We start from the raw sequence: 11,683 nt of genomic DNA, 5'->3' as shown, positions 1-11,683 counted from the left end.
AACATCAGGAGTAGCAAGAATAAGAGAGGGAGAGTTAGAGTCCTCGTGCCAAGTTTCAGTAAGAGTAAAAAAATCAGGTAAGGAGGAAGAGATTATTTGATGGATATAGAGCGATTTTTTATTAATTGATCTTATGTTAATATTAAACAGTGAAAATGTAGAGGTAGGTTGAATATTGGTATTTTTAAATCTAGTTATATTATTTAAACTAATAGAATTAGAATTATTATTCTTATCATTAGTATTAATTACATTAGGATTAGAGTAGGATTTAATAAAATTATTATTATTCTTATTATACTTGCTAATAACATTATTATTATTAATATAATTATGGTTACTAACTATATTTATTTTTTTGTTAGAGTTAGATTTATTATTTTTATTGTTATTATTAGACCTAAGATTAAAGTAAAAAATTCGCCGCCGAACTACTCTCGTCGGAGACAAAGGAGTGTTAGAAAGGCTTAAGAGAAAGTCTCTAGAATAAGACATAATAATATTTTCAAGTTAAGGAAAAGATGTTGAAAGATATAGAAAAAAATAGTCATAGTAAAAAAGAAGAGAACTCACTTGTTCAGAAGCAGAAAACAAGAATCCACCCAAATTAAAAAACCACCGAGAAAACGTGCCGCCATCACGCTAAACGTAAATCAGCTAGTAATTAATGTGTGATTGAAAAATCGAAGCGTTGTTGGGCTGAATGGAAGGTTTGCAGTGCGAAGAAGTTTAATTTTTAATACCATTCGTTTACATTTTTTACATGTAACGTTTTACAGATAAACAATGAGAAGTAAAATAGGTCACCTTATTATTTGAGATCTTTGATTCAACATACTTAATTAAAAACACAGTTCAGTATATTTATAAATTTTCTTTTCTTAAAATTGTCATTAAACAAATTACTCTGTTCATTTAATTGTCCTGCTAAATAATTGAAAACATAAAAATATCAACAAATTAACGTCCAAATAAAAATGCATGCGTACATTTTTTACGGTTTGTATGAATTTACATATACGTGATTATGTATGTACAAATAAAATAATAATTTACAATTAGAACATCATGTTAAATAATTTTAAAATTAAAGAGTTAATTTGATGAATTCTACACAAATGAACACGACAATTTTCATATTAGAAAGAAGATAATTATAAAACAATTGTTTGCGAATAATAAGGCTTACAATCAAAATATACACACGTCTGTTTAAAAATAATGAAATTGAGCTAAATCGATATGGCACTGACAAAGGCTGAATGATATTCAAATGTTGCCTGCTTACAAACACATTTCAAACTCAATTCAAACATTATTATGCAAATTATAACTAAACGTCCCATACACAAATTTTGAGCAGATTTAAAATGAGTCAATTGATAAAATTCAAACAAAAATTATGCTAAACTTAATAACAACGGATTAACAAAATTATACTTGAAAAAAAGATAGAAATATTACAATGCACTCGCGGCAAATTGTGCCCAACGACAAGTTTGATTATAAAACTTTAAATTTCAACTTCAGTTCGTTATCGGAAAAAATGTATCTAATTGTTTTCTGATTTAAAATGATGAGCGAACAATTTGAAGGAGGCATCAATTGAATTAACTTCGCTGTGGTTTGTGAGGCTGCTGCTCGATTTGTCCGCCTCCTCCTTCAACTCCTTCATGTCTGGAGGCGATAGGGACCGTGGAACCGTAGGAGAAGGCGAGGAAGACTGCTGACGATTGTCTGGAGACACGAGGGATTTGATTTGATTCAAAATTTCGGCATCGCTGACTGGATAGAGAAAACTGGAAGGATTGATTACGACGGGTTCGCTAGTTATCGAAGTTTGGACCACATTGGACAGAGAAGAAATGGACATTAGAGATGGAGACGATGGAGACGATGGAGGCATTTTCATCGCTGCGGAGTCTGTAGGAGATGAATTCGACTTGGGTAGAGGAGGAGAGTCACCTGTCAGTGGGTGCATGTCGGAGTGGTGGAGAGATGAATGGTGCGATCGATCGTCCATGAAAGGCTGTATGTTTGGCAAAATGATGGCGTTGATGCTGTTGTTGTTGCAGTCAACTTGATTCAGTGGGTTCTGGTGGTTGATTTGATTCACATTGTTATTAGTGCTGTTGCAAATACTGTTGTTGCCGTTAATATTCCCACCGAGATTGCAAACGGCGCTGTTGGTGTTCGAATTGTTTTGAGACAGGTCGGCTAGTCTAAGCAGATCGACCTGGTGTCTTGAAATGGACATGCCAACTTGGTGAGTGACGTATACAGGCGGTCCAGACGAGGTCATCATGTTTGCCATCGGATGGTCGTTGTGTATGCCTGGATGTGTTTTATTTCAATTTTATACAATCATCTGCTAAAACAAAATAAATTAAAAAATTGAAACCAACCTAAAAGCATTTCTTGTAACAAATTATCAACTTTCACCATCCCGTAAGTTTTGGCAAAATGAATGTGGTCGACCAGCTGATAGGTTATGCTTTGTAGGCAGGGTAGGAGGAGGAGGATCTCACCGAAACGACCTCTGGTGTCGTACTGCCGATCATTTATGTAGTCTTCCAAGTTGACTTGAACCTGGAATCGAATGGATTTGATTCGGCCTGGATCGCTTATCCCTTTCGCATCTTTCGTCGGAAAAAATTGTTTATTTTTAAAATCATTATTAAAAGCAGTAAAAAATATCTTATAATAAATAGTTGAGTTAAAAATCATCAAATCAGGTATAATGTTTTTTACGATGGTTTGCAACTACAGAGTTTTCATATCTTGAAAACGCTAAAAAAACACGGATAAAGTTTATTTGAGAATTATTGTGAATGCATTTTGGCTAAATAGAAACCTGGATCAAAGAAGACGATGGTCTTGAGGCAGGCAAGTTCCGTATCGTCAATCTGGACCTCCCTCAGAGGCTCAACGACTTCTTCGAAGATTCGTGAGGCCAACCGATTGATGTCAGGATCAGCTGTTTGTCTCGTGATGATGCAATCGTTGCCTAGCAACAGAACGTCATGAAACATCAGTGACCTCCTGGCCAGCGTCAGCAACAGGTGTTCGCCGGCGTGGGCTCTCAAAAGCGACACCTACAAAATATTTGCGGTTGTGAAATAATTTAAAAAAGAATAACAATATAAAAATTTATTCTGAGATAACTTTAATGCAAGTAAAATAAACTAAAATCCAAACTGAAAGATAAATAACCAAAATAAAAGATTTTTTATTTTGGTTATTTGTTGATACTTTAAACTTGTTTAATTAAACAAATTTAAATATTAAAAATGATTACAACTATATCAAATAACTTCTTAACTTTTTTATCTGATTGCATCGCATTTCCCCAAATGTGCGAGATGAATATTTTTAAAAAATTAAAAAAAACACGCGATAATAAGTAGAAATTAATTAAATAAGTAAATAGGAAAAATAGTTAAATACATAAATATTGAAAATAATTAAATATAAAGATACGGAAAACAATTAAACACGTAAATATGGAAAATAAATAAATAAATTATGTTAATTAAACTATCAATGAACCTGGTCATCAATCTGCAGCTCGCAGAAGCTCGGTATGTACTTGGCCCACTCTACTAGAACGAGGAGCTGCTGGTGGATGCTGTCGCAGATGTCGCTTATTGTGGCCACCTTCTTCTGGCCAATGTCCACGTTTGATAGGGGGTTGGATATCTGTGGAAATGTTTGAAAGGGCCTGCTTCTAAACTTTTTGTAAACTTGTTTATGATGCTACATGTGTAATTATATTAAGTAGGTAAATAAGTAAATTTTAGGATTTTTGTTTTAACGATCCTATGCTAAAGCAATTAATTAAAAATTATACATTTAGGTAATTTTTAATGCATTATTAATTAATTAATTCTTTCACTGGAATTTGCTGAAATTATAAAAAATTACAAACAAATGAACAAACAAACAAATAAAGAGACATATTAATAAACAAATAAAGAAACAAATACATAGATAAGTAATGAACCTGTCTGGATAGAAGTTCAGCATTGTGGAGTGCCGCCACATTCAGCGAACCGTTCTGTGTGACATCGTCGTACGAGGTTCGCCTCACGCTGATCCGATCTCTCTCGTTCTGGACGGCTGAATCAAAATTTCAAAACAGTTCATTTAACATCTTTTTTGCCAAGTGCCAACATTTTTACTTGTCAAAAGTTGAAGTAACAATTTGAATGCAGTAATAAACTGAATATTAAAATGTATAGAAGTATTTAAGCATTTGAAATTTCGAAAATTAGTTGAAAAATTAAGCCGATGTTTGTTTTAATAGCAGTTGATTAAAATGAGCGTGCTAGCTCAGCTCATCAGATGTTTTCAATTTAAATTGTTCATTGTAAATTTCTTCAATTCAAGCTGTTCGTTCGTTCTGAATGTTTTCAAAGGAGTGACGGAGAAATGGAGAACTTTTTTTTTGGATGAGTGCGAATGTTTGAAAGAGGCATACATTTTTAATGTGCATTTAAGATGAAAACTGTAATTTACAACGTTTTTTTAAAGAAAAATAGCACAAATTTCTTGTTAAAAAAAATAAAATAACTGAAGATACATTCGTCAAAAATTACAATTTCTTTTGTTTACTTTATCTTCTGCATTTGACGGTTTATTTCACTTCATCATGTCATTAACTCAAATTTTTTTGACAACAAGCGGATGGTACGAAAGGTTTTAAACTTCAATATATTAATCGGTCTGACAAAATGTGCATGTGATAGCTCTTCAAGTATTCATGTTGCTTTAATTTAAACTGTCACAAAATGAAAGAAGAAGTACTATACTCGTCACACCTCAGATTATAATTCACAGGAGAAAGAATGACTTCAAGTTTAGCATTATAATATTGCACTCATTATTTTGAAAAATTGAGTTCGTATATCATTCGTTACATTTATCGTTTGCTAATTTGCTTTCATCAAGAAAATTAATAAGCACCAGTGACAAATGAACAGAAATGAAAAAAATATTTTTTCTTATTTAAAACTGATGCCCTCTGACTTATAAAATAGTTAGAACACCGAAGAATTTGCAAATGTTTAGAGTCATAATTAATTTAACCTGCAGAACAACAAATTTATTAACTCAAATAATGCCACAGATAAACACAAGTGTAAATGGTGTCTTTAAGTGGCCTTAGGAGAAGAATTAGCATTACAGCGACATTATTTCAAAGTTGAATATTTTTATCCGTCATCTGTGTGCAAACATTTTCTAAAAGAAGACACTTATAGTGCTCTCTAAAACGTTTCATAAAACAAACGAGCACATAAATTAACCGAAGTATGATGTAGTTGAATAATAGTCAATTGCATAATGTTCACAGCTGTGTGAATAAGAGCATATGTGTCGGTTTTTTGTGGCAACTCCGTGAGTTTATCGAAACAACTCGTGGAACATAATCTCAAGAATCTTACTAAGCAATATTCTAAAAATGCATTATTTCTCGTAGGCTATCTTAAAAAATTTAACTTCAAAAGATTATTAAATATTTTCATTAAAAGTACATCGTACAGCTTACAGCGTATCAGTTACCCAGAAATACAATATATATTCAAATTTGAATTTGAATTTATTTGAAGGATGACCAAAAAAGATAAACTGGTGGATAGGCCAAAAAAAAATATACATATTAAAATCAATAAGAAAATCATTGGTGTTCATGGTGAAGCGTATATATAGAGATGTGTGTGTGTGTGTGTGTGTGAGTAGTGTGTATGTGTGTAATTAAAACGCTTAAGCATAAAATTGCGCTCCCACACACACTATATTATAACTATATAAATAAAATGAGAATAATACAATAGAACCTTCTTTCTTCATACCAGCCCTGAAGCACTTCCTCAGCCTGCAGTAGCGGCACTGGTTTCTCTTGTCCTTGTCCACCACGCAGTTCCTGTTAAAGCGACACGTGTACACGTGGTTCTTCCTGACGCTCCTTCTGAAGAATCCTTTGCAGCCGTCGCATGATGCCGCTCCGTAGTGCTTGCCGGTCGCTCGGTCCAAACAGATGGCGCAGAAGGGACTGACCGACGTTGGACTCATTTCTCCGATGGCCAATGCGTTGTTGTTGCTGCTGTTGTTGGTGCTGCTGATGTGCTGTTGTTGTTGTTGTTGCATTTGTTGTTGTATGTTTTCGTGTAGGTTGATCATAGGTGTCGCGTTGTGAACACCAACAAAACTCATGTTCAGCGTGCAATCTGCAAGGAAGGAATTTTATTTTTATTGAAATTGGCTTGAATATGAAAAGAATTGCAGTGAACATTTTTAACTTGATAAATAAAAAATTAAAATCAACGTTGATAATCTCAAAAGTAGCGCGAATGCGTAACTCATATTCATAATCAAACTGAAATTTCAAACAAAAATTTAAACAAAGAATAATAACAACATTCAAACAAATTTTTATTTTGAATCATAAAAAATTAAACTAATCATAAAATCATTTACTTTTTTTTGTAATTTAAAAGACATAAGCACTAATACGTTAACACAACTAACAAAAAACCACAACATGCCCGAATGATGTGCATCAAATAATTAAAAAAGAAAGTCTCAAAAGCATTACGACGCATACGGCATAGCTTTCAAGTTTACAAAATTTCCAATTATTTTGATGTTAAATATGAGATGAGAGGCTATAAAATCAAAAATTCGTTCATGAAGCAGTCTCAATCAAAGCAACTTAACATTACAATATAAATGCATACACACAAATGCTCACTCGCATAGAGTTATTATTTAATCAAATATAAGCAAATGATTTTAAATGATTTTTTTTGGTTATCTTTGAATCATTATATTTTAAAATAACAAAATTGCGGTCAAAAATAAATAAGTTTAGATAGTTTAATTATTTTATTGAAAAAAGTAGATATCAAATAAAAATGGATTATTGAATGTCGCGATTGTAAACAGCCTTAACTTTTGCGGTCACTGGAGACCCATGACTAAGAAAACAGATGATAATATAACAAACAAATAGTTTTTAGGACTAGGACATAAAATTCTATAATTTGAAATAACGTTAAAAATGCTCGTCAAATTTATTTCTTTCATTGAATGCATTGATATATATCTATGTATTTGTTAACTCTACACACACACACACACACACACACACACACACACACACACACACACACACACACACACACACACACACACACACACACACACACACACACACACACACACACACACACATACATACACACACACACACACGCACACACACATAATTGTACATGTACACGTTCCAATTGCTGAAGATCATCAAGCATTTCTAATAGAGGTACAGGTGAAAAGCATCTGGACGGTTGCTTCCTCGGCCAGTGGAAGGCTGGTCGTGGCATGGCTTGTGGTGATGTGATGACCATACTCGATACTTTGGCCGAACGCAAATTAATCTCCCATGTCAATCCAGTGGATCCATGACAAACGGCACAAAAATGTGTTCCACCATTCCTCAACATGGAATTTATACCATCTGCATAGAGGCATAGGTACTTTTGAACAACCCGCCAGTGACAGCCAATTCTGTTTTGAGTTTGTGCAGGTTGATCTGGATTCTGGATATGGTCTGGGGACGACAGGAAACATTTTTTGTGTCGTACTTTCTATTTTACACGTGAACGAGAATATAAAGTTGACTAAGAATAAGAATAATAAAATATAATATAAGAATAAGCCGCCAACACAACTTGACGACGGTGAAGCTGTACACCCGTTTTGGGTCACACACATAAATTAACACATGCATGTATAAATGCACACACGCATACAATCTATCAAAATATATATACACACCAACCACATACACCTATGTATCGAACAGTATTAAAAAGTAGCATTGAAATGAAGTGCATACATTTTTTCGCGTCCCAAAAAATTATGCAGAAATGTTTAGAAGCGTATTTTTTAATTAATTCGTTGGCACATCATTCTAGCGTGATGTGATAATAATTTATTCAACTATAGATATTGAAATGAATATTACTTATGATTTATTGTTTCTATGCACCCGTGATGTTTCAATACGCGCTATACACACTAATAAATAAATATAAAAACACATACACACACGCACACACATCTAGGCACTCACACAGTTGCATACACACACGCGCACACACATACAAACTTACACACATACCCACACATGCATACAAACACACATACATACACACGAATTTACACACATATATGTCGACAGGTTTTGCAACAATTGTAGCAATGGCATTGAATTGAGAGAAGTTTTAAATTTGGCGAACTCTTGATAAGTGGCTGATGTATGATTACATGATACTTCATCAAATGCTACCTTATCTAAAAACTTCTTAATCACAAAAATATTTAAAAAACAATTTTAACATAAATTTTAAAATATTCAAGTATCAATTCTCTACAAGTCATCATTCAAGTTTTAAAGAGTGCGATTAAAACTGAAAAAAGTGAGAGCATAATTATTTTTTGCTAAATTCATTAGATTAACGTTTCCTGTTGACAAACGTTAAGTTATTAATGCTAATTAGCCATCTACAACAACTTGATCGTAGGTATTAATCCATCATGATTGGCAATTTATAATCTGTAACTAACTAACTAACTAGCTAATAACTAGCTAACTAGATCATGCGTATCCATTACACTGCTCATTAACACGGCTTCGTTTTTTATTTCTAACTTCTAATACTTTCAACCTTTGATTCATAATTTCTGTCACTCTATATTTTATTATTCAGCATTTATTATCATCATTACCACTGAAGTTTTCATTTTTTTCTAAGATAAATTATTAGTATTAGTAGTAGTATTTGTAGCAGCAATAGTAGTAGTAGAAATATTAGAAGTAGTAGTAGCAGTAGCAGTAGTAGTATTAGTAGCAGTAGTGTATTTATAGTAGCAGAAGAAATAGTAGTAAGGCGACTTATTAATTTTTTGTGTTTTTTAAGGTCATTGGTGGGGTATGGAGGGAGTCGTAGATCGGGAGTGACGTGAAACAAATCCGTCAGAAACAAAACGGTCGGGAATGGGAGAGAGTCGTAAGTGGGAGGGTCGTTGAGAAAGAGTATCACTGTAATTATAATAAAAAATAATAATAATTTAATGCAATGGTTTAGAAAAAATTTATCCAGTTAATCATTTTCAGAGAGAATTGTTGATTAAAATGGTAAACGGATGAACTCTCAAACAAAGGAAAAAATTGTCACAAAATTTCAAGTTATTTACGCTTATTATCTATCTCTATCGTAACAAATAAAATGTTTCAGCCGAATAAATCATTTAATCCCGAAAGAATTTCTGAAAATTGTTGGAAAGGATGGAAGTGAAGTAGGTTGATCGTGCCAAACACGTGCTGAAAATAAACAACAGCGTGATTGGTTGTCAGTGTTTGTGTAAATATGACAGTTGGTGACCTTTGACTAGCGCAAATAATAATAATTCATGTCCTAGATTTAAAAATACGCTGCACATAAAAATCCGCACATGGGAGATCTTAGTTGATGCAATAAATTAACGACCGTGTGCCGTTCCACTCGGCCGTAATTTGTATACAATCAACTTTTAAATAAAGCTACTTGTCGATATAATTAAATTTCTATATTTTATTATTGTAGAAATATTTTCGTTTAAATATCAAAAAACTTTAAAGAAAATGGAAAGATTCACGTGCATACCTGGCGAGTAGTAGTCACTGTTATCCAATACGCAGTCAAAGTCAGATATTTTCATTATAGCTTGGTAAAAGTAACTTTTAATTTAGAAACTGAATATCCCAGTATGTTAAGTTCAACAGGAGTTCTACATACAGTTACAAACAAATAAACTTACACATCTTAAAAACATTATAAATTATATAAATATTATAAAAATACATAGGAAGTGGTTAAAACAGGGTTGAGATAGACTGAGTAGCAGGCATCGATCGTCAATTGATTTGATTTGAAATACTTCAAACTGAATAAATGAACACTCGATAATGAAATGTTCAGTCATTCTAGAAATAGTTTACTTTATATTTATAATATCAACGTGAAAAAAATGTACACACACATCAAGAGTATAAAAATATTCTTCTTCAACAGTTCTTAAATGACCAAGCCGTCAAAATCGTACAGGCGCTGTATGGATGCACGCACATGTACATACAGCGTACATACATAATTTTGACTCCAACCTATCTAAAAAGTTTCTTATATAAGAAGAAGTATGCTGCACACACACACATATACACAAATATATAAGTATATATATATATATATATATATGTACATATTTCTATATCTATATATATATCTATATATCTATATATATATATATCTATATATATCTGTATATATCAATTATTTATTTATATATTATATACTTGTATATATATTATTAAATATATAAGTGCATTTCTATATATATGTATAAGTATACATATATACATACAAATTCAATATATATATATATATATATATATATATATATATATATATATATATATATGTGTGTGTGTGTTTATATATCTATTCGAAATGAATTCTAAACCAAAATTTTTATTCATTTTAAGCATGATAAAACAAAAAAGCTTTTTTTGATATTCCTGTACCATCTTCGGTGTTCAAACGGATATGTTGTGTCTCTGTATATGTGACACATATACCGTGTCTCTGCAATGTTGATTCTTTGTTTAATTTGAATACTTAACGGTCATTTAATTAGTCATCAATATTACGATCTTAAACTTGTTTCTAAATTTATTAGTGGAAAGGATTCCAATTGCACGTTGTTTGATATGCATTATCGGATGTTTTTGTTCTATGAGTATTGATTCGGCTAATCGTAAATTATAATTGTTTGTTATTGTAATGTAAAATTTTAACATTGTTGTACAAGATTAATCTTGGACCAATCTACCATTACAATAATGATGATGCAGCCGGATTCATTCAATTGATTCCCGCATTTCACATGCAATGTGTGTGTGTGTGTGTGTGTGTTGAAGAAAGAATGGTAATAAATTAATTAATTAATTAATTGACATCGTTGATTAACATTCAAGCTCTAAAACACGCTAATCTTGATGACGTCATAGTGACGAAACGTTTGTAAAAATATTTTGTTACCAGCACAAAAAATTTTAATTATAACAATAGAAATATTTCCAACTTTAATATGCTCTAGTATTTAATTAATAAGAATAACATGCCCTGGTTTATGTAAGTAACAAATGAACCTTGATTTCGGGGATTTTAACATTTAATTATTGGACCACAAACGAACTTTGCTTTCGCAGTTGTTTAAGACAACTAATTAAATTTTGATTGTCTCTTTCGATATAATATTTATCATTATCGTATTTTATTAACTGGTGTCTGGTTATTAATTAATTGATTAATTTAATCAAAATAAAGTTAAACTATATTAGTACGATCAGATTCCAGAATAATTATCAGATCTAAAAGCCAGGATTTTGAAATTTTGTTAAACTAACTCAGAGTTATTTCATTAAATGAAAATTTGTGAAGCGCCCACACCAAATAATTGCATGTATTTTTTAGGAGTAAATGACAATCAAGTTACGAAGATTATATTTTTTCAGAATAATATTTTGCTACTAGTGCGGTTGTTCAACTGCATTTCACCGCTTGCAAGAAATTAAAGTATC

The 11,683-nt window shown here is 31.9% G+C and overlaps 1 protein-coding gene across 1 annotated transcript; it reads right to left on the bottom strand.

Moving 5' to 3' along the window:
- Positions 1 to 2,364: 2,364 nt before the first annotated feature.
- Positions 2,365 to 6,072, bottom strand: HELRODRAFT_68918 (hypothetical protein; the record flags this gene model as incomplete). The annotated part of the gene is made up of 5 exons (XM_009028975.1): positions 2,365 to 2,639; positions 2,855 to 3,095; positions 3,550 to 3,699; positions 4,004 to 4,119; positions 5,838 to 6,072. 5 exons carry the CDS (start codon positions 6,070 to 6,072, stop codon positions 2,365 to 2,367), a joined length of 1,017 nt encoding a protein of 338 aa, XP_009027223.1.
- Positions 6,073 to 11,683: the final 5,611 nt, after the last annotated feature.

The sequence above is a fragment of the Helobdella robusta genome (genome assembly GCF_000326865.2).
Source record: "Helobdella robusta unplaced genomic scaffold HELROscaffold_6, whole genome shotgun sequence".
Taxonomy (NCBI): Eukaryota; Metazoa; Annelida; class Clitellata; order Rhynchobdellida; family Glossiphoniidae; genus Helobdella; species Helobdella robusta.
Note: the sequence above shows the minus strand (reverse complement) of the source record. Positions and strands in the feature narration are given on the sequence as shown.